The 23,304-nt window shown below is 41.6% G+C and overlaps 2 protein-coding genes across 2 annotated transcripts in view; both read left to right on the top strand.

Annotated features, from left to right (window-relative positions):
* The first annotated feature begins 140 nt into the window (after positions 1–140).
* txndc17 (thioredoxin domain containing 17) lies at positions 141–2,557 on the top strand. The gene is made up of 4 exons (XM_029517865.1): positions 141–397; positions 605–686; positions 1,940–2,015; positions 2,193–2,557. Exons 1-4 carry the CDS (start codon positions 253–255, stop codon positions 2,259–2,261), a joined length of 372 nt encoding a protein of 123 aa, XP_029373725.1. The 5' UTR covers positions 141–252; the 3' UTR covers positions 2,262–2,557.
* Positions 2,558–3,924: 1,367 nt separating this feature from the next.
* Positions 3,925–23,304, top strand: part of nxn (nucleoredoxin) — a 52,703-nt gene continuing 33,323 nt past the window's right edge. Inside the window, exon 1 of the mRNA XM_029518480.1 lies at positions 3,925–4,418. Within this exon, the coding sequence (XP_029374340.1) occupies positions 4,110–4,418 (309 nt within the window). The 5' untranslated portion in view covers positions 3,925–4,109. The remainder of the gene's footprint in view (positions 4,419–23,304) is intronic.

Genomic DNA, 23,304 nt, shown 5'->3' with positions numbered 1-23,304 from the left:
CTAAGAGATCACATCACTCAAGCCATTTAATATATAATTTTAAGGATTATTTTAAACGCTCTTTGAACAGCCCTAACCATATACACTGTCCCTTTAACAACCTTTGTACAGACCGGAAGTGCTTATGCTTAAGTCTTCAGTATTTCTACCAGCTCCGGTGTGTGCAGAGTAACAGTATTTAGGTTAACACTTGTTAGTTTGTTGTAGTTCAGTTTTTAACTTTGTGCCTTTTATTCTTAGCCGGCCTTAACGATGGCAAAGTACGAGGAAGTCAGTGTGCGTGGTTATGATGAATTCTGCCAGGCTGTGTCTGAGAGGAAAGGAAAGGATATTTTTGCTTATTTCTCTGGTGATAAAGACGACCAAGGGAAGAGCTGGTGTCCAGACTGCGTGAAAGGTAAGATAACCTACTTTACTATACTCTCTGTTAGATTGTATTGAATTACATTTTTAGTCAACATGATTGACACATTTGGTGATTTCCATTGCAGCAACATTAAGTTGGGTACTGTTTTGCATGTAGAGAGCTTGATACTGGTGTTAAATAAATAGAGTGCATTTCCCTTTTTATGTTTTCCTCTTTTTATGCCTTCTTCCCTTTCAGCTGAGCCAGTCGTAAGAGGAGAGATGGCTCATCTTCCAGAAGGATCTGTCTTCATTTACTGCCAAGTTGGAGAAAGAGCTTAGTCAGTACTTCTCTTTTTCTTTGGTGTATTATTAATGATTCTGTTTTTTTTTTTTTTTATATTCTTGAGTCACACATGTGCTGACTCACAAGAAGAGCACACCATAGTATCATGAAAAACAATGAAAAGTATTTCAAAAATAAACCCAATGATGAGAGCTCAATGTTGCGTAATAAACATTATTAAAATTGTTAATGCAAATAAAAACAAACAAACGAAAAAAAAAAACAACAACAACAAAAAACAATCCAAATAATATATTGTACCAAAAATACAAATAATTCTTTGTACTGGTAAAGTCGCTAAATAGTACCTTCATTAATAACTAACATGGCATTATTTACTTCTTTTGGGATTCTGGCATATATATTCGTTATTGGGCCTCCATTAACCCCACTTTAAATTAAAGTTCTACTGGTTTCTTAAGCAGCCAACCAGTACTATAGAGATTAAATAATTGTTTGATTGAAAATTTTGTAAACTAATTTGATGCTGCAGTGATTCTTAGAATGTATTGTTACCAGCTTCTCAAATATGAGGGTTTATTTCTTTTCTCAATTTCATTATGAAAGTACATAAACATCTTTGGGGATTTGATTGTCAGATAAAATCTGAAAATTGAATATGTTGTCTTGGGCTTCGGGGAGAAATGAACATTTTGTGGCATTCTGTAAACTTGAAAGTTGATGTGTATTAAAACATAGACAGCTGTATTAATAGTAAAAAAAATAATTGTGACATTACTCTGAATGTTTTCTGTATATTATTTTTTTCAATAGACATGAAGAATTGTCACATTTTAAAAAAACACTTCAAAGCAAAAGGGTGTAATGAATTAAAACAGAATATTCACTAGATACTTAGTAACTAGATTTTGGCTCAATTTTCCTTTACAAGACCAGGCTGCAAACAGTAGAGGAGTACCTGACATGGTTGATACTGAACTTTTGTGGTGTAAATGTCAGCAGTTTTGTTATTAATCACATTATTTTCCCAGCGGTGATATGTGTTTCTTTGTCATAACACTGAGATTTTTCGACCGACATCCCTGGTTTCAACAGAATAATGATGTGTGCAAGCCAAAGCAATGGAGGAGATTTTTGTTTGTTTGTTTTTTTGAGAGAGAGAAATCATTTACCTTTCTCAGATACAGTTAGATTTAGGGCAGCTTCAAGGGGCAGCCTCTTTTTCATGCTTGTATCTCTCATGGTATGTCACATCAAATGCTTAATAATGTGTTTTTCATTTGACAGTTGGAAGAATCCAAATAATGACTTCAAGAAAACTCTGAAGTTGAGTGGAGTTCCCACCCTACTTAGATATGGCACAGTAAGACTATCGTATTACAACAGATAAATCTTGAATATTTCACAGAAAGTTCCTTTTAAATTAATTAGAAAATAAGACTGAATATTAAAGTACACTCCTTTTACTATTGCTTTTGGGCAATCAAAACTTTGTATTATACAACAATATTAAAAGCTAACAATGAAATGTCTGTTTCAGCCTCAGAAGCTGGTAGAGGAGGAATGCTTTAAAGCAGATCTGGTGAAGATGATGTTCACTGAGGACTGAGGGATCCCTGCTGCTCACATCACACATAAACCAGTAAAACAGCCAGTTTGGTTTGATCACATTCATTTACGACGCTACTGGTTTATTTAATAACGATAACCATTCAAAAGATGCACATTTACAACTGTCCCCGGCATCGTTTGAAACACGCATCTGTTCAATGAATTCTATACTGGAATTACTGGTATGGATGTAAATCAGAAATGTAATTTTACGTGCAATGACTCATCTTTTATTATTTTTTTTTTTTTTTATTGTGACCATTTTCATGTGTTTTTGTCTGTCCTGCAATAGGATTTGAATAAAGTAACTCTTGACCTTTAACATTTGTGGCAGAAAAGAACTTGTGAAATATGCTGTTATGATTATCGTGGTAGCTAAAAGTTGAAATTTTAAAGTTCTACTTGTTATGTGCTAATACACACCATGATATATGCAACATTATTGTATGATTAAGACTGATGCAGTGTTGCAGAATCTTGAGGTAATACAAGTTTGAACTACTTTCTAAACAGCCCAGTTTAGTTCAGGGCCACAGAATAAAGATGACGGGTTGAGAAATTATTTATGGGAAAGAAAGGTCAGATTTTTTTTTTTATTTTTTTTTGAGGGTGGTGGTGGTGGGGGAGTCTAATGTTTTATTTTTGCATAATACAGTTATTTAAATTTAACTACAGATTATAGGGCAGATCAGTCTAACCACTAACAATGTGGTGAGTTATGACGGTGGTTCCAGCCAGTCACTTTTTATTTACCTCTGTAGTGAAGTAGAAGTATAAAGAAGCATAAAAATTAAGCTGTCACAGTGGTTGGCTGTTGCACCACAACTAAAAGGTTGCGGGTTTGTTTCTCAGGCCTGGGGCCTTTCTCTGTGGAGTTTGCATGTTCTCCTTGTGCCTGCTTTGGTTTCTTCTGGGTACTCCGGTTTCCTCCCACCGTCCAAATACATCATGTTTGGGTTAATTGGCGACTTTAAATTGTCTGTAGGTCTGAGTGTGGTTGTTGGTCTCTGTCTGTCTCTGTGTGTTGGCCCTGTGATGGACTGGTGACCTGTCCAGGGTGACCCCGCCCCTCACCCAGAGTGAGCTGGGACTGGCTCCAGCAGCCCCCCAGCCTGGAAACGGATAAGTGACAGAAGATGAATGAATGAATGGAAAACTGAAGCAATGTCAGTAGTGTGCTCCTTAAATTGAAGCCGAGACTGTCCCAGAAATGCCTGCCCTGCTTCAACAGGTATTTCCCACCTGTGAAAACTAGATGGCAGCATGTCCATTAGAACGGAGTGTGGTCTAACCTCAGGCTAAATCATTTTGAATTTTGCACAATTTCAATTTGAGTTGTCTCACTAACCTGATTAAAAGTAACAAAAACAGACGCTTATAATTAAGAGTTTTGCAAAAATCGAGGTGGTGTCCAAAACCCGCATGCTTTTAATCTGAAAATGCGGATTGTTTGCCCTTATAAAAATGTGTAAACTCGGCCATTAAACATTTTTACGGCATCTTCTGTTCGTAACAGGCTAACAAATCCCCTCATAACTCAGAGTTAAAGTGCCGTCTGTCCGGCCGAAGGCGGCGGACGTGCCCATCAAAGTGAAGCGCTTTCTGGGAAAAAGAGCGCAACCGCTGTTGCAGTCAGGGCGATTTAAGCGGAGCGCATTCCTGCACAGCGCTCAGAGAGGCGGAGGAGCGGCGGACAGACACGGCCCACAGCCCCACACCGCCTCTCAGGAGCCGGCAGACCCGCGGGGAAAAAACCAGTGCTGGGTGTCGCCACCGAAGCGGCGGTTACATGTGCAGCAGTCTCGGCTGAGGGGCAACGTTGTGTGTTCGAGCACTGGACGCCGCGATGTCGGAGTTTCTGGTGGGTCTGCTCGGGGAGCGGCTCGTCAACAGCGAGAAAGCCGAGCTGGACGTGCAGTCGCTGGGCGCCAAGCTGTCCCTGATCGGGCTCTTCTTCGGATGCAGCCTGAACGCCCCGTGCAAGCAGTTCAACGGCAGCCTGTGCGAGTTTTACAGCAGGTTCAAAAAGACGTCTGAGCACAAGGACAAATTGGAAATCGTCTTCATCTCGTCGGATCAGGACCAGAAACACTGGCAAGACTTTTTGCAGGAGATGCCGTGGCCTGCTTTACCTTTCAAAGACAGACACAAAAAGGTAAGATGGGTCGACTGCCAAATCCCTGTTCAGTCTCTGAGGGGGGGGTTTCCTTCTTTTATTTTTTGTTTTTTTTTTCTTAAAGCGGACAAGAAATCTCAGCGAAAACCACCGCAGGCCATCATTTCTGCTTCCTCTGTCTGTGCACAGGTGTACTTGCCTTAATTTGGGTCATGGGATCGGTTCCCTTCTGTTTTCTAATCTCCCTGTAGTGAAATTCTCTCACACTGATCAATAATCATCTGTCCCCAATGACAAACCAGTCAGTGGCAAGGCATCTACACATTTACAGATGATGCATTAATTCAGGTTTCTTGGTGGTTCAGAAAGACAGCCAAATAATTTAATTGGCATTAAACCTTTAAAATAAACATGCATATAACCCTGAAATGTCAGATGGGGTGAAAAAGAGACAGATTTGGAATTTAATGAGAAATTCACTATTAAAATCATATTTCAGCCACTCTATAATAACATTTGCAGTCAGCGAGGGAACTATTTGTCCTCTGACTTCAAGATGTCTAATAATCTAGATGTGGCCTGCCACATTTAGTCTTTTCACTTCCCGCACACTCAGACCGATCATTTTAATTCAGGGAATTCTTCTAAAACATAACAGCTCAGATGAGCATTACTCAGGTATGTTATTATATTACACCTCAAATATTATCCACACTGCTACATATGCAGCCCGCCCAGTAAAGGCCTTTTATTTTGACATCATCTGATTTCCTGATGCTGTCAACAAAGCAGCACAAAAAAAGGATTTCTAGTTCCTTGCTTTGGTTTATCTCACTTAAGACCTTTTTCTAGAAAAAAAAAAAAAAATACAAATAAAAAAGTCCAGTTTTTATAAATCCTGAAGTGTAAGGATTCATTTTTTTGTGAGGAATATATGGAAAATTAGGTTTAAACACTTACTTGTCAATGGGAACAGACATTTTGAAATGTATATTAATTTTAGGATGTTTTCTTGAGTAAGTTTTAATATCACAGATAAATATTTTCATTTTATTTTTTCAGATTCATTTGAAAAAATACTCAAACAGCTCACATCTAAATTGTTATTGTTTACGCTAAATAAAAATTATGCTTACCTGTTCAGGTGATATTTATATTCATAAACGTGAAGCTAAGTCTTTTCAAACTGTGAGAATGATGTTGTATGCATTGTGTGTGACAAAGGACCTCAGCTATAAATTTGCGTGCTGATGAGGCGTAAACACATACTATGCTGAGTTTTATTCACATGCATGTCTGATGTGAATACAGTGAAGGCAGATTTTTAGATAAAGGGAATGTTTACACTTTGCTTTCTGTAAAACAAGGCCTGATGTGAATTGGAAAATAAACAACAACAGATGCATTTCAGTCTATCATGCCATGCAAGGTGTGCAGAAGCGCACGGTGGCCTATAATGTTTCATAGATTACATGCTAAGCATTGTCTATATTTTATCGAACAGGACCTTTTCCAGTCTTCCTCATGTTGCCGGTTAAATCCTGGTCCTTCCTCTTCTAGGTGAGGCTTTACTTGGACTGAATTATTGTCTTGCAAATTCTGTCTGATTGCCAATGATGATTCGGTAACAGTCCATAATGAAGTCCAGGCGTGAATAAAGGCAGAGGGTTGAGGGGTGTGGGGGGGTGGGGGTCTTGTTGTCTGGGGCAGAGCAGATCCATCTCCATGGTGTTATTGTGTTCTAACTGCATGTGGAAAATATTTGGAGTCTACACAAGCGCTGTGCACGCTCTCGTTGGTAGTCTGTTGGCTACCTTGGCCTTTATGAGAAAAGAGCAATGCAGTCATGCGTCTTTGTTTTGCACAGGCCTGCAGTTTGGGTTCAGCCTGGGCTTTTTTCCAGCCTTTGGCCTATTCTCTCTCACCATTATAGCACAGCCATGAAAATAAATTCCTGGTTCGGTCAGCAGCTTTAGCCTACGATCTGTAGATTATAATAGTGGTATCTCCAGAAGCATGCAGAGCATGTTGTCAACCCTCATCGACCTCTAATTAATTTATAGTTTATGCATGCTGGCATGTAAATTTTATTATAGCAGTACAACTGTGTGTTCTGTGACCTGCTCCTTCATTTACACTGTCTCCTGTCCAAATGGTCAGAGCTTATTGCAGGAAGACTGGATATGATGTGTATTTCCTTCAGGAACACATTTTTAATTTGTAATTCAGGTAACTCCTGCCCTTTTTCTCCTCCTGTGTATTGCTAGTTTAATTAGTTGCATATTGCATGGGGATTTGTGATTACAAAAATGCGCACACTTTCCATGATTTCTTTCTCCCCCCCCAGCCCCGGTTTCTAATCAGATGCGTTTCATTAAAATGGGAGACTATTTAGCAGGTCAGAAAGTGTGACGTTAGCTGCATGGTGACAAAACTGGCTGTGAGTAAGGGAGGAAGAGAGACTGTTCATGATGTGTAGCTGTGTAGTGAGGATCTCCAGTACATGTGCTAAAGACAGGCCTGATGGGTGACCCACTGGAGGGCTCTGTTGATGTGCTGGGAAGAGACCCTCACACCACCACTCAGTATCTTTATGACTAAGTGCAAGCAAAGTAGAACTCATCTCACGGCGAAGAATGCAGTTTTCATCCACGCTGTCTTTGAGAGCTTTGCGCCCACCGTGAGGTTCTCTGACCGTACTTCCTCCCCCCTTCTCCCCCTCTTCTTTTTTACTCAGGGGTTATCCAGGCCTTCCCGCTGCAGGAAATGTTTGTTATTTAATCAAGAAGGGATAATATTCTTGATTAAATACAGAATGAAGGGGGAAGTCTGCTGCTGTTAACTTAAAGTCCAAGCCAATATTTATTTAATCTCTCTGTGAAAATTTTGAAAATGTTGTCGTCCTGTGGTTTTGTAATCAAAACACGGAGTAAAAAATGGAACTACCCTTTATGTCTGAAGTTACTTCTCCTTGTGCATGCCTGACTTTTCCCAGGTACAGAAAAAACTGTTACTGATAATAGCCTGTATCTTTCCCTTTTAAGATTAAGAACATTTTTTATTTATATATATATCCCACCATTGTGTCATCAGGGACCCTCAAATAGCTCATTCTCAGTGAGTAGACATCTGCTTGTTGTTCAGGGACAACCAGCTGTCTGGATGTCTTAGCTTGCCGGCAGTGCCATACATGGACTTGTGTATCAGGAGTGTGAGAGCTCCATGTAAATCAGTCAGTCTTTGCCAATGTGATGCGAAAAGCCAACCTGACCAGAGCGAGAGCACAAGCCAAGATGCTGCCAGAGCTGTCCCTTCATGAGTGGGAAAGGGGGAGGATCGCATCGCAGTGAGAGAAGGGCCTCTTGTTCAAGTCCTCCTGCTCAGTGCTGCTCTGCTCAATAGCCGGACCCCAGAGGCAGGACAGCCGCTCACTTGGCCCACAGCCAGGGTCTAAGGGTGTAAGGGGCTTCAGAGAGGGGCCAAGGATGCCTTTCATCAATATGACCAGCCCATCATGCATCCCAACCCTCCTTGGTCTGCGACACTAGAAGTGGCTTGAAAAGAGCCTGAACTGTTTTATCTGCAGGTGCTAATTCTCTGATGTTGATCTGTCAGGGTCACGTTTAGTTTTTGTGGAAATTTGTTGCTGGATGCTTCCTCCTTTTGTTGTGTTAGCTCACACAGTGGGGCTAATAATGTCTACAGACGGTCACATTTTTGAGGCTTCTTGTGATGTGGAACATCTAATTAAGAGCTTTAGAGTTAATTGTAGGATTGACAGAGGATGTATTCATCACCAGTTTGAGCTCAGCCTGCCTTCTGCTGCAGCTCATGGGAACAAACCTAATGTATGGTATCAGGGGGTCGTACTTAGTTACTTAAGATTGCCATCTGCCATATTAAATGTGTGACATTCATATTAATGTGAGAGCTGAAGACGGGGACTTGTCGTCAGTAAAAGTTTATGCGTGAAGGAGAAAGCTAAAAGAAAAATTCCATGACAGAGGGAACAAATATGAGAATGTTTCCAAGCGTGGCCTGACATGGCTTTCTCCAGAGCCTTGAATCTTATATTGCGGCACTCTCTTTTAGATTCCTGACTCCGATCAAAGTACAGAGGGTTTAGCAAGTAGCTTAACGCAAAGTTGGCTGTGGTAGTAAACAGAAAATGAGCTGATCCCTATTTCAAGGAATGACCCTGGCAGATTAATTGACTGGTAAAACCCCAGAATGACAGTTAAACTTCACGTGATTGTTTTCTCTTTTTGTATTTGTGTCCTTTTTATCCAGATAAATACAGACGTTTATAAAGATTTTTCTAAATTCTTATTTCTAAACTCAACAACACAGAATTTTAGATTTGTGTACAAAACACATGGCTTGTGACACTAGGAGCTCATAGCCTCTCTCAACAGGGCCCAGTAAGAAAATAATGAGGAGGTTGGCTGCATGTTGTAATAAATGTTGTAGTATATTAATATATTCTCTATCTCTCTGTTTTTTTTGTTTGTTTTTTTTTTCATTGCACTTAGAAACTACAGGGTTAGCTTGAAATATTGATGAGTCACTAACGTGTTTGAATTTTACGCTTCAGGAATGATTATGCGAGTTGATTATTGTTGAATAGCTAATTGGATGTTTGCAGTGTTTTGGTTTGTGTCAGCTCACCAGTGTTGGCACTACAGCTGTGAGTGTGGCTTGTTTTAGTAACAGTATATCACATTGTGTCCTCTTAATAAACTGATGAAAAGAGGTGTGGCATAAGCCCATAGATAAAGTATAGTCATTTAAATGCACTGAGCCTTTTGTTGTTATGACGTTTTTTGCATTCCCGCTGTCAGCATTTGGTTTTGTGTTTGCTGACACGTCTGTTTTGGTTCAGCCGACCTTGTAGAAACTGACTCGGACTGGAAGTGGGCAGGCATGGCTCCGTTGCTGTGGTTAAGCGTGACTCCATTGTCTTGCAGCTGTGAGGCCTTGTTGCTGTGCGCCATGTTTGACAAGCGCTTATGTTTAAAAAAAAAAAAAAAAATGTCTGCAGACACCTGCTCCACTGAGGCTGCTCGGGACCAGAGGGCATGGAAACAGTGTGCATTTGTGAGAATAGTAAGCAATGCCAACAGCTAACATCTCACACCACCAGGCTTGTGTTACTGTTTTCTTTCACTGCCCATTGTGTGCTCTTCACTGGGAGATCTGTAATATTATCAGAGGTGACAATGGAGATGTTGTTCGAGGTGACACTTAGAGGTTTAAGTTACCCAAGTGAGAGTTTAGAACAGTCGCACTGTGTGTCTCGTAAAAAAACTTCCCTCCTACAACTGGATCTGTTTTTACTTTTGTTATCTACATGTTAAACGACAACACATAATAGCTGTGAGGCTGTGACCTGTCTGTGGTTCACTAACCACTGAAAGGATACTCTGGGACTGACTTTTCCTCGTTGCCCCTGTGTTTTCCAGCTGGACAGCTCCTGGAGTCTCTGTGGTTTTCTTTTTAGTCAGGACTTTCCAAAGCGGAGTGACGTAAAGATAATAGACACGGCTAATGTGTTCACCACAGCGTCTGCAGTAGCTCTCAACGAGAACAACAGCCGATTCATTTGCTTGTGTAGGTTATCCCAAACCTGCCCAGTTCTCACATAGTTACCAGCCAAATCATCCAAACCAGTGGAGCGTAAAGTTCGACATGCAATCCCTGGATATTAAATTTGGAGTCCACTGATGACAGGAAATCAGCTTAGACTGAGCCTCTTTCCTTGGAAATAAGCAGATGGATGTTATTTCAATTCATAAAATCGCCCTCGTTGCCTGTCCTTTTTTTTTTTTTTTTTTCTCTCCCCCTCCTTTCTTTTTTTGGCGCTATAGCTTGCTGCTGTGTTTGAGTTTACTCCTCCTTTTCACTTCAAGCATGGCTTATTGTCCCTGGACCCTCCCCCAGTCAATTCTCTGGTCTCTAATTGCCCCACACCACAGCTCAGCAGCCCTCTCCAACATAATAACAGCATAGCCGCCCCAGGGGCATCCTGCCATCCAGGGCTGTCTTTCGTCCTCCGTTTATTATCCCTCCCTAGATTGAATGTTGGCTTTTTGTGATTGCTCAGTTTCCCCCCTCATCATCACCACTGATCACATTTCTAAGCTAAATGAAAATGACACAATGATGGATACATGCTCCGGATGGGCAGCATTCTCAGATTTTCACGTCTTACCGCTGGCACTCGATGCAGCCCATCTCTGTCAGGATATCAGCTCCATCAGTGAGTGGCAGTGTTGATTTGATGTAAATTTATTCATAGTATGAAATTTCTCCCGTGACAAGTTTCCCCTTGGACGATAACCCCTTCCCTTCCATATGACCACCACCCTACTAACGGGGCGGAGGCAGTGTTGTGTATATGCAAGCTGTAACCCCCCCCACCTCCAGCCCTCACTGTGGTGTTTTCATCCAAGTGTAAGTGCTCCTGCAGCTCCTGCTCCTGTTCCTGTCTGAAAAGAAGCTCGCCATACAAAGAGACCCACTGTCTCAGTGTGTAGCATGGCACACCGGCACCAGCCCTGCTGTCTTCCTTACAGTCTAGTTGTTGCATGTGGCGAAGGGATTTTTTTTTTATTTTATTTTTTTTTTTAATCTAGCAACTGACGTGACGTTCTCTCATTTTGTCAGTGTGTCAAGCTGCTATCTGTCTTTTTAAGCAGAAGGAATCAGCAAATAAAGAAAGAAATAGGGCTGGGAATTTTAGAAAAAGAAAAAACATTCACATATCTTTTAAAATTAAATTAAACAAGAGAATCACAAATTGTTGCACTGATGAAACAGTTGAAACCGGCTGAATTAAAAATAACTGAAGGCAGAAAACATGGCTCATATAGCCAGTGTGTGAATGCATGAATTAATGAATATTTGAGGTGCAGTTGTATTGTCAGAATCGTTTTAACATTTCACTGCTGTGTTTCTCAGCATCCACTCTAAAGTCAGTTGAAATGAAGACATTTGGATCACAACAGGTAGCGTGAATGATGGAGAACTTGACAGGGATGTGCAGAGTACAAGAGACAAAGACTGGGAACTGGGAAACACTGATATGTGCAAACAGCTGCGCTGTGGTGTGAGGTTGTGCTCTGTAAAGACAAGAGGCAGAGATGGGAGTCACTTTGTGTGACTGTGCAGATGGAAAAAACGCTCTGCTTCTGCTGAGCCCTGTAAGCCTCCACACTGCAAGACAGGGATTTAAAAAGTCTGCCATAGTATTAGCCACTTGGCCTGTTCAGAGTATCTTATTTATTGTATGTCAGTGTAATCAAATTGTGGGATTTTAATATTGTGGATCGATTTCACTTATGACCCCCCCCCCCCCCCCCCCCCCACAGCTAAGCATTTTAATCATAATGTCCTGGATAAGGATAACGATCGTTTGTGCCTTTTTTTTTTTTTTTTTTTTTACAAGCAAGGCTATGGAATAATAAAGTTTTAAACTGTTTATTGGATGCGGCTGAAGAGTTGAAGAGTATGATAAATATGCCTAGTTGCTAAAGTTTGCCACAAACTTGTCTGCTTGGGTAAGAAACTTCCCCAGTAAGGGTTAGGGTTAACTCTAACAATATCAACTCATCCGTCAACATGTTATTTAGTTTGTGTCATCTGTAAAAATGACAGGTTGTAGTTTTCACAGGTCGTTATGTGACATTTTAACCGGATAGATATTCATTCATCTATCAATCTGTTTCTGCTTATCCGTTTCTGGGCCGTGGGGGGTACTGGAGCCAGTCCCAGCTCACTCTGGGTGAGGGCGGGATACACCCTGGACAGGTCAGCAGTCCATCACAGGGCCAACACACAGAGACCAACAACCACTCACACTCACACTCAGACCTACGGACAATTTAGAGTCACCAGTTAACCCAAACATGATGTCTTTGGACGGTGGGAGGAAACTCACACAGGCACGAGAAGAACATGCAAACTCCATACAGAGAGGCCCCAGGCCGGGAACCGAGCACGACCTTTGTGTTGTGGGGCAACAGCACTAACCACTATGCTGCCATGCTGAACTGGATAGATAATCATCTGTTAATTTAACTCTCGAGAAGAAAGCAAATAAGTCGATGCCGCACGTAATGGAAATATTGATTCAGTGCTGTAAGGGACAAAACATCCAATGTGCCACAAAGTGACGCCCTATATGCAGGTACAGATGCTGCCTGCATCTGTACCTGCTCACCCACCCCCAACCCTCAGTCAGCCAGCAACAGACAGATGGAAGACGTTCACAGAGCACCACAGAAAAGGGAAAGATATTGAAATCCTGGAATAGCACTTTGTCACAGTTTTTTTTTTTTTTTTTTCGACAGCTAAATGAAGCTTGCACTCCCACACCATGTTTCCAGGGATCAGTGGAGAAGCCCAAATCTTCTCTTACTTTACTTTTTTTTTTTCCCCCCTCACTGCTTGTCAGTGACTTCAAGTACATGAAAAACTAATCTTTTGACATTGCTGACCTCACATAATTCAGATTAGTTGTCTCTAACTGAAGGTTGATGCTCACGTTACTGCCAGGCACATGGTACATTTACTGAGGTGCTAATCCCTGGATAATGAGGCAGCTGAGGATATATCATATGTCTAGTAAGGTCAGATGCCACTGCAGACAGCTTCCCAGGAAAATCTTTTCCATAATAACGAATCAGCTCTTTCAGTCACTCATTGCATAGCATGCTAGCAAGTTAAGAGTTATAATAGTTGCAGAAAGAACGAAGAAATAAAAGTAAGCAACTTCAAACATACTTTTTGTCAGAACTCAGCAACTCAACTCAACTCTTAGAGCAGTGTAGCTAATTTAAACACTGTCTTTGCAAAACTGGCACGTTGCATTAAGGAAAAAGTGAAAGAAAATGTAAGGGATGCCTCACTGAATCTCATGGCCTGGAGTTTGCTCATTATTTTAGTAATAACTGGAGAGTCACTTGGAATCATTTCCAGGTGCAGCCGGCTCCAGAGGCTTGCACACAAACATGCACCCTTGAATTTGGATAATTTAATGCATTTCTGTCTGGATTATTAATCTGAATATTAAAACCGCCTGCATGCACATTGACTGAGGTTACAGTACTTGTGTTATTTAACACCACTGAAACAACACACCCGCCACATCATATTTACTTGGGCAAAGTGTGTGTGTGTGTGTGTGTGTGTGTGTGTGTGTGTCTGTCAAGGTCAGCGGTAGGAAAGCTAATCCGGGAAACAAAAAGCTAAAGTGCTACAGTGTTGCTCATAAATTGATCCATTCTGGCGGTTACATTAAGAGAATGAAGTCGTCCAGATTCTTCAGCTGTCTGCCAAATATTGTGAGCTTGTGATGAAAATCAGTGTCTTCAATGGCTTGCGTATGTCTACAATATTTTACTTGTTGGTGTGAGTTACATTATGTGGTAACCACTGATTTCAGTGTATGTAATTATTAAAGCTACTATGTGTAGAATTGGCACATTTTTACTGAGGAAAACTTATTGACAAACTGTTGTGCATCCAGGGCACACTGATTTATACCAGTGTTAACTTTGTGTGTCTAGCTGTGTTTAAAAAAAATGCATTAACATCCATTTCCCTTTTTTAATCAATTTTTTTCTCCACCAACAGCTGAAGCAGAACACACTTATCGAAAAATAACTGTGAGCTTGTGTAATCACAACCAACTCTTGACTAAAGCTGCGTTTTGTTTTGTTTTGTTTTTTTTACAATACAGAATGCAGGGAGGTTTTGTTTCTTCATTTCAGCTGTGTGTAAACAAGCTGAGAACTTGACCTTGCTGCTGGGAAACACATGGATTCTGTATAATGTACAGCAATACCCCAGATGATGTACTGATGGCATCCCATATGGAGGTACTGGCAAATCTGTTAGCTGCAAGGGGGCGTCGAGGGGTGTTAGAGTTAGCGCCAGGAAGGCAGGGGAACAATAACCATGACAGAAAGTGAAGGTGTTATGGGAGGTGCCACTTTTGTGAGGGAGGGGGATTCTCTCGCCCTCTAAGTGAAGCATCAGCCTTGAATTGGGCCTGCAAGTTGGTCCTGGAGCATTTTCTGAGGCTCGCCTGTGTGTTCATTTCTTCGGCTGTCACAACCCATTTTGAAATCAGCCATGCTACGTCTTTGTTCAATAAAAAGCCCACCACATTGCATTCCTCACATATTACCGCCCATGTACTCACAACAAGGAATGCGTTAGTCAGGAAAGACTCACACAAATCATCAGACATTTTTGAGTTGGTGAGGAAATGGACCCCCTGCGGAGGCTGTGCTGTCGCCTAGCTCTGCCTCTGTGTTGGGGGCTAATCGCTGTTTTGATTAGTCTTTTTTTCACCCAATCTGTTTGCGCAGAGCACCGATCCCACGGCCACGTTGAATGAAAGGGTTTATCAGCTTAAGCCTGTTGTAAGGAGCACGAGAGGTCTCATCTTTTCACTGAGGAATGAGAGCGGCCCTCGGACACAAGTGTCCAGGCAATTAGGGAGACTGGGGGCCTCAAAGAGAGATTACTGCCACACCAAGCAGTGGCAGACTTCTTTCTTGTCCTGCACATTGTTCACTCGGTGCTGAGACACTTGTTTGGCGCTGTTTTATCAAAGGGAAATGGCTGGACCATACGAATGTCAGTGGAAGCAACACTAAATTATAGACTTCAGAACTGTGGGAAAACAATTTAGTGATGACAATATTGTACTTATTCTAGTTTGTTTTTCCTGTCCCAGATGTGAACAGGATTTAATGTCTTTCGCTGGAGGGAATGAATTTTGCAGAAAACGCACAAAGTTGAAGTTAACTGGTGTGACTGACAGCCTGTGAGGAGTTATATTGAGTGTGAAGGCTGTGCGAGCATAGGGAGTGTGTAAACACAAGCGAAAATACTTTAACCCTGCCTCCGCTTCACAGCTCACCAGTGTGTCACTCGCCACCTGCTCATTTGACAGCACCGGTGGTTTTAGAAGCAGCAGGTGTGCTCTTTAAATCCTGAGGTAGCAGGTTGTGCTGTGACAGCCCTCAACCTGTGATGTGGTCAGCGACCCTGCTTCTTCTAAAAAGTGAAGAATGGACTACACTGAGATCATTAAGCACTTTTTGAGTAGCTGCATCATTAACAAACTGTATTCACACAATCCCCCATAGAAAGTAGCAAAGCTGATGAACTGCAGTTTGAGGAAGGAATGTAAACATAACTGCCAAGTCCCATATACCTATTCCCATTCTCTCTCTCCATCTATCATATAATTATGGTCCATAACAAGAGCCAGAGGTATGTGCTATGTTTTTAAACTTAAGATGGCGGAATAAAAGTAAGAGTTACTGTAGCAAATAAAAACATGGCTGTAGGTTTCTCTGCCTCTGAGAAAAAGGTGAGACCCACACCACAAGGCACAATTTGATGTCTGCTTCTCTCTGCGAGTGCAAAGAGTAGGTCATTGTATCTGAAAGGCCTACATGTGGAATCATTCCCCCCCCCATCTGCAGAGTTCGTTGTGTGGCCGAACCCCTCGAGAAACAAAGACATCTTCATCACTCCATCGCTTCCCTCACCTTCTTTTTTGCTCCAGGTGTTCGCTGTCAGAGCAGAGGAGATGGACTACAGATAGAAACCCTATCCAGAAGATTGGCGGTGGCAGACAGGGGAGGGGGTTTCTATAGAAATGTTTTTGCCAGACCTCTGTGCAAAGCTATCTGAATTCTCTCAGGTGCTTTATGAAACTGCTTTTCCTCAGTTGGTGCAAAGTGCAAAGAATCTTCTTTGTTGTGCTGAGAGAAACACGCTTTCACAGGGACTTGTCAGTGGGGTGGAGATGTTTATCATGTTTACTATATTTACTGTCTCTAATCCCTGGTGTCTGGGTGTAGCCACAAATTATCAAGGTGGCGTTTGCCCTTGTGCTGGAAGGCTATTTTTGGAAATCCCTGCAATCTTTATTGTTTCAGATTTTCCCACATTTAACAGCTGGAGGTACTAAACAAGGTGTAAGAAAAGAATTGTATCTCTCCTTTGAATTTTCTAGGGCTCCTTTTAACATGTTTGTACTTTGATTCTCAGAAACTAAGATTGGAGCCAAGTTAAATATTTGGCATAGCCTCAAAGCTTCAAATGCTTCCCCAGAAATTGGGGAGGTTTATATAAGTTCGTGGATAGAGATAACAGATTGCATGTCGTTTGTGGGCAGTTAGTTGCCACTTTTGAGAAATGGGTGTACCGCACATTGCCCAGGAATTTTAGGTAATAATACATTTGGATTTCTCGAGTGTGAGTCTCCAAGCATCATAGATGTGCCATGAATCTGAGATTGTAAAATGAAACCAGATCCATGCTGGTGAAGGAATAAGCTAAATATTTCAAGTGCTTTTGTTTCGAAATGGAAAAACACTAGATTTTGCAAGGGCTTTCTGCTGCTTAGTCTTGTTTCACTGCGTCTCAGTTGACTAGCTTTTAACTCTAGTATGTTTTGTTTCCAGCCTCCTGTTGAGGGTGGTCTTTATTCACTCTTATTTTATCCATTCAGCTTTGAGACCCATGTGTTATTTTGGCCTTGTAAGCCAAACCGAGAGTCATCTTTTAATTAGGCCATCCCCCTCCTCCAACAGGACATGAGAACAGGCCAAAGGAGTTGAAGGCAAACCTGCATCCATTTCTCTTGTCCATGTGTTTCTCAGTAGACAGAAATCTTAAGAAGGAAGGAAGGAAGGAAACGGTGCATTTTCAATGATCTGCACCATCTTTGATCTTCAAATTGCTGCCATTCAGTGTCATAATATCCCAGGTAAAATTCTTCAGATTGTAATGCTTCTCATGTTCATTCACAGTCGGCTTTGATAGTCCCTTACTGTGAATGTAAACAAAATTCTTGATTTTGTGCAGCATTTCTACCATACGATAACATTTACTGCTGCTTCTCATTAGGCAAACACACAGATAGCACGTCTTTATCTTGATGATGAAAATGCATTCCCGTCACAGCCTGTTTAAAAAGATGCCAGAGGAAAATATGCTGGTGGTTTTGGGGTTTAGTGGCGTAGGCAACGGTTAGTACAATTTGTGTACTTGGCACAAAGTTAACAGATTGAGAGACAAGAAACAAGAGCAAGGTTTCAACCACGACTGCGGGGCCTGCTTTTGTGTTTACCAGTGGTGAAGTGCGAGCAGCTGTAGGATGCCAGCACGAGGACTGAAATAATTACTGCAGTATGTTAGCTTAGTCAACACCATACAACTGCAGCTGTTTCCTTTGCTGTTGAAAGACTTTCAGAGGATGTAATGGAGCTCCAAGATTTTTTTTTTTTTTTTCCCCCCTAAGCTACCTGGATATATTTTAATAGTCAGAGGCTGTGACATAGTGGGAGCAGACACTGAAGTAAAGCATAGGAGACATCCACTGTGCAATCACCCCATTGTGCGACATTGTTTTCTTTTCTTTTCTTTTTTTTTTTTTTTTACAACACCACCCCTGCAGCAGTGTCCTCCCCCCACCAACACAAAAGAGAGCAGGAAAAACAAATGGGGCTAAGTTTCCTTCCATTTCTGCCATGTCTGTATTTCCTCCTCTTGATACACTCACAACACAAGTTGTCTTGTTTTTTTTTTTTTTTTTTTTACATTTCTTTTGTATGAAGTGCAGAAATGGATACAGCTCCCAGAGCAGCTTTTAAGAGACCCCTGTATATACTGTTTCCCATTTAAGTAGTAATAGTCTTTCTGCACCTCTGAGGAGACATCTTCAGTCATCACTTGATATTAAAAGCTCAATGGCACTCAAAGTTGCTACCTTAAAAGTAAAGTTTACTTATACATATATTATTATTATTAGTATATTCATCAAAACCAAAACCAGGCCCTTAACATTATGACCCGAAAGTGACTGTTACCATCACTAAGCTGCTTCAAGATGTGTGTTCGAATTAAGAAAGGCCTGGTAATATGGTCAACAGCCCCTCTGCTGTCATCATATTTAAATTCAGATCCACAAAAGTGTGTTGCATCCGCTTTTTTCCCAACTGACCCCGCCCACCTAAAACCAACAAGACGTGAATTAACCGAAAGCTTTATAACTCTGGCAGAAAAGGGTGTTCTTCCATGAGGGCACCATCTGTCATAGTGACAAGATTGACAAAATGTGTTTTCAGGGAGTTTTGAAAATGCTGCATATTAATAGCAGTGGGTTCTGTTCTGTCACAAATTTGTAGTGGCTTAATAGCAGCACATATTCATCATTCATGGCCCCAACTCAAAGTCATTTTGATAATTGCATTTACAGACATGGTGGGTTTTGCCTCTCAGCAACATCCTCTTGCCCAGCTATTTCCCAGATGAGCAGCGCTCTGTCAATGCAGCCTGCCAAATGCAGCCCCTGTAAAATGGAAACACTCCAACCAGCAGCAGCTTTTGTCAAATGCTGAACAGGCCGTTCATTCGAATGCTGAATTGCTCCCATGATATGCATTGTATGTAGGTATAATTTTTATTTATTATTTTTTTATGTCCCACATATTCAGTAGATTGCCAATCGAGGCATAAATTCTCATGTGGGCAGAAATTGGCATGTACATGAATGTAATTTCAGCGCTAATGACTGAGGAGTGTGTTATTGTGCAGGCGCTTAATCAGAAAAGGGCCAAAGTTTCAGGTTCATTTCCACACTGTGTGCCACTCTTCACACACACTTTCTCAGGCCCCAACAATAGCCTCCCTCATCGCAGGCCCCTTCATAATCCTCTTTACTGCCTCCCCCTCTCCCAAACTTCTTTCCTCCGTAGGCCAGGCACCCTGCTGTGTTGTCAACATCAACCAGTCCTGCTGAGAGTTCCTGCAAGTTTAACTTTGTGGAAATACTACAAAACCCCTGATGTGGCAGTAAAATGTTTTGACCTTGAAATCTTCATAAATTTGACTAAAACCGGAGGAAGCTGAAGTATAGATACAAGCTTTTTTTTCCCCAGTTGCACTGTGCAGATTGAGCCAATTTTTTTTGTCCATATTATTTTATTTTTGATGACAGCCATAAAATGTAATAGCTGAGTAAGATCAGAATTATAGCTCCACTTCTTTCAGATGTCACGAGACACTAGAGTTGCACCCCAGGTTGCAGTGTGTTCATCGTACATCGTGCTTTGATATCGTTCTCTGTTTAACATGCAATCTTGAAGCAAAAGTACTGAGTTGATGGGAAAAGCTTTGTCTCGCTGCTGTCATTCTGTGGATTTGCAGGACTCAACAGATACTCTAACATGGATATTCATTGGCAACTGAGAAGGACTTAAGGTTAAACATCTCAATATAGTCGAAGCGTCTTATCACAGTGGGGGTGGGGCTTGGATCTTTTCTTCATCAATCCCAAATAAGCAGATCTCTCCTTCCAATGTAGCCCTCCCTTTTTTATTGTTGAAGAAATTCTTTCAGCTTGATTAAAAAAGTAATTATTCACCCATTTATCCCTTTTAAGTATTAAACAGCCTTTTTTCTTCAGTGGAATGCCAAGTGACGGGTGGTAATTGTAGATCAAGGCTGGGCGCTGGGGAGTCGCCCTGCTTGGGGGCGGGGGCTGGCTGGCGCTCCGTTTCAGGCTTTGGCGGTTGGCTGCTCTGGACCACTGATGTGCTGGGGAACTAAAGCACGACTTGCTTATGAAGTCACCCCCTGCAGCAGCTTGTGCACCGTGCCCCCCGTGCCAACCGTACAAGGGCTGCTCTTTTCATTTCAGCCCTTGCTGAGTGATTCCTGCCCTCTGCCTGGGCTGCAGTAAGCACTGTTGTCACTCAACTTGAGTAAGCGCCAGCACTGGAGAGGAGGTGGGGGCAAAAGGTAGTGACATTGAAGAAATCCACTTCAAACAAACAATTGGAGCACCCTGATACACAGTGCTAATGGGGTTTTATTAGTATACCTATTAGCAGACTTACTGTTGAAAGCGTATTAATAATAAGGGTGCAACTCAAAGCTATTTTGCCTTTTCCGGCGGTGCATGTAAGAGTGACTACAAGCTTGTGCACGTGTGTGTGTGTGTGTATGGGAACCCTGTTCTTGCAGGGTACTGGAGCGGTACCTCATAAGCTCCCACAGTGCTGCCGTTTCTCCACTGGGCTTGTTAAGCATCAACAACACACTCTTACTCCAGAGATTTATTGCAATATGGGCCATTACTGACATTACTAAAGTGCCAGATTTACTGAGAAAGATCTTTATCGTAATTAGATATGCATTTGTAGCGCTCTGGCATCAGCTGCAGATAGAGAGTGGATGGCACTCAGGCTGTTGTGTCCAGAAACTAAAAGTAAACCATTCATTCATTCATTTTCAACCACTTATCCTTTTCCGGGTCGTGGGGGTGCTGGAACCAATCCCAGCTCACTCTGGGTGAGGGCGGGGTCACCCTGGACAGGTCGCCAGTCCATCACAGGGCCAACACACAGAGACAGACAGAGACCAACAACCACTCACTCTCAGACCACTAGTTAACCCAAACATGATGGGAGGAAACCCATGCAGGTATGGGGAGAACATGCAGACTCTGTGTAGAAAGACCCCAGGCCGGGTACCGAACCTACAACCTTCTTATTGTGGGGCAACAGCGCTAACTGCTATGCTGCCGTGCAATTTTTTTTTTTTTATAAATTCAAGTTTAAATTGAATATAGCATTGTTTTTGCTCCATGTGTTATCAGGCAGACATTTTTCCATTCAGGATTATTATTATTATTATGATAAGCATAACATCATATATACATTTATATGTGATGCTATGCTATGCTATTTATAATGGTATTTATACAAAATCTAGTTCATCTTCTTTTTGCACTCACGTCAAAGCATTGTTTCCTCCACTAGGAACTTTTAAAGTAAGATATCATTAGAGACAGTGAAAGGGATCTTTGACCAGGATATCTGCTAAATTTTACACTCCTCTAAAGTCCATCTCTTTGCTGCTCATCATGGCCTAATGGAAGATGGCACTGCAGACATTAAGCCGCTGGTTGGAATTAATCAAATAAAACTCCCGAAGCCTTTTTTCTTAGATGTTAGGATTTCCCAGTGGAACCGGAGAAAGGAGATGGATGTTTTTCCATTTATTGAGCATTTAGGTTCTTCCAATTAGGAAAATAGACAGTGCTTTTAATCTGATAAATGCCTTTCTTTTTTCTGCTGTGCAGGTGTGCTGAGAGATTTGTCTGAAAGTGCTGTAGGTAAAGGTACAGATATCAGTAAGCAGCATTTTGTCCGTAAAGCATCACAGAAACTGCTCCTGATTTTCAACAGACGAAATACTGCCAAGACAAAGTGTTGGAGTGCTGCTGCTCTAGAGGATGGATGGTCTCAAACCGGCTAAAACTCTGTGGTTGCCATTTGAGTGACTCAGGAAATCGTCTTCAGGCTGTAGATCTGTGTTGCTAAGGGACCAGACTGGCGTGTTCCTAATGGGCAAGTGCACCCTGGGCAATCTTTGGCAATTACTTCACTTAATCATTAAGATCATAAGGCGGGAGGGGCACTGCTCTGTGACTTCTTTACATGGTTGAAGCATGAGATGAGCTGTAGTTATAGAGATGTAAGAAAAAAAATTGACAGCGTGTCAAAGACAGGGAGTCATTACAAGCCAAGCACTCATGTTTGGAGGAGCAATTAGTGGGTATTGGATTTCTGCGGACTATTATGGAATGGACTGTGGAAGAAAATCAATTATAAAATCAGCATTGCATCATGTCCCTCTTGTCTTCACATTCAACGGTAATTCCACGGAGGATGGTGTGGGGGGATTTGATTGTTTGTTTTTGTTGTGTGATGTATGAAAATTGCTGACTGAGTCCCTTTGTGGAAACAGTAAGGCAATTCAGGATGCTTGTAGGCTCATTAAACATGGTGGGGGGAAAAATGGTGGCATTGTCAGGTCTGTCATGTCACCACAGAGGAATGAGCTGGAGAGAAAAAGAAAGTGTCCTATACAGAAGTCCAGTCTGGGCTGAACTAGTCCAGGCTGGTCCATTTTGCTGCTCACTTGGCCAGACCACCCAGGCTGATCTGGTGGGCTAAACAAGTGAACATTGTATTCCTCTGGGAAAAAAGATCATGATGCAGAGCTGCTCTCCAGATTTGTTTCTTGTCTGAGACAAAGGGACTCATCAACAGAATGCTGAACACAGGATCCAGATACCTAATACCCAAAAAAGTGTTGCTGTAGTTCTCCTGGTGTTAAAGCCACTTGAAATGTTTTTTTTTTTGTTTGTTTGTTTGTTTGTTTGTTTTTTTTTTTTTTTTTTTTGTCTATGTTCATGATCCCCAGACAAATGAATGTCATACTGTCGACCTCCAGTCACTATCTGCCCCAACATTTTGCCCCCATAAAGCAATACCAGTCTGATGAGTAGATGAAGATAAACCCTGGCTACTATATTCCTTATCTCCAGAGAGTGAAACTTTTCATTTTCGATGACTCCCCTGCTTTCGACGTTGAGCGTCTTTCAGCCCAAAATGACATGAGCATACACAAGAAATCTCAAAGGCAATATTTGTTCCCTCACTTCAGGATGTGAGTCAAAGCTTTGCAGCATAAGAGTCGATGCAAAACTGCCATGATGGAATGTCAAGTTTTTTTTTTTTTTTTTTTTTTTTTTTTATCTCTCTTTTTGTGTTGTGCTTTTCCTCCCAAAGTGCAGATGCTGATGGAAATGTGTTGTGATTTGTTTGGTTGGCATAACTTTAGCCTATAGTTTGTACCTACTACTTGTGAGACAGTAAACATAGCAAATTAAGTATTTTTGTGCTACTAGAAAGAATATTGTTAGTTATTATCTGTTTATTGGAGACACCATGGGCCACCGTTGGGCTAATTTAAATTATTAGTTTCATCCAGTTCTCTAATAGAGGAGGTGGTTTAAAAAAAAAAAAAAAAAAAAAAATCTGCT

This window comes from Echeneis naucrates, chromosome 13, assembly GCF_900963305.1.
Source record: "Echeneis naucrates chromosome 13, fEcheNa1.1, whole genome shotgun sequence".
Classification (NCBI taxonomy): Eukaryota; Metazoa; Chordata; class Actinopteri; order Carangiformes; family Echeneidae; genus Echeneis; species Echeneis naucrates.
Note: the sequence above shows the minus strand (reverse complement) of the source record. Positions and strands in the feature narration are given on the sequence as shown.

Excerpts from the sequence above, each read along its gene's own strand:
- txndc17 (XM_029517865.1), top strand. The coding sequence starts at position 253 with ATGGCAAAGTACGAGGAAGTCAGTGTGCGTGGTTATGATGAATTCTGC. Across the intron at positions 398-604 it reads GTGTCCAGACTGCGTGAAAG|CTGAGCCAGTCGTAAGAGGA; the intron begins GTAAGATAACCT and ends CTTCCCTTTCAG. Across the intron at positions 687-1,939 it reads CAAGTTGGAGAAAGAGCTTA|TTGGAAGAATCCAAATAATG; the intron begins GTCAGTACTTCT and ends TTCATTTGACAG.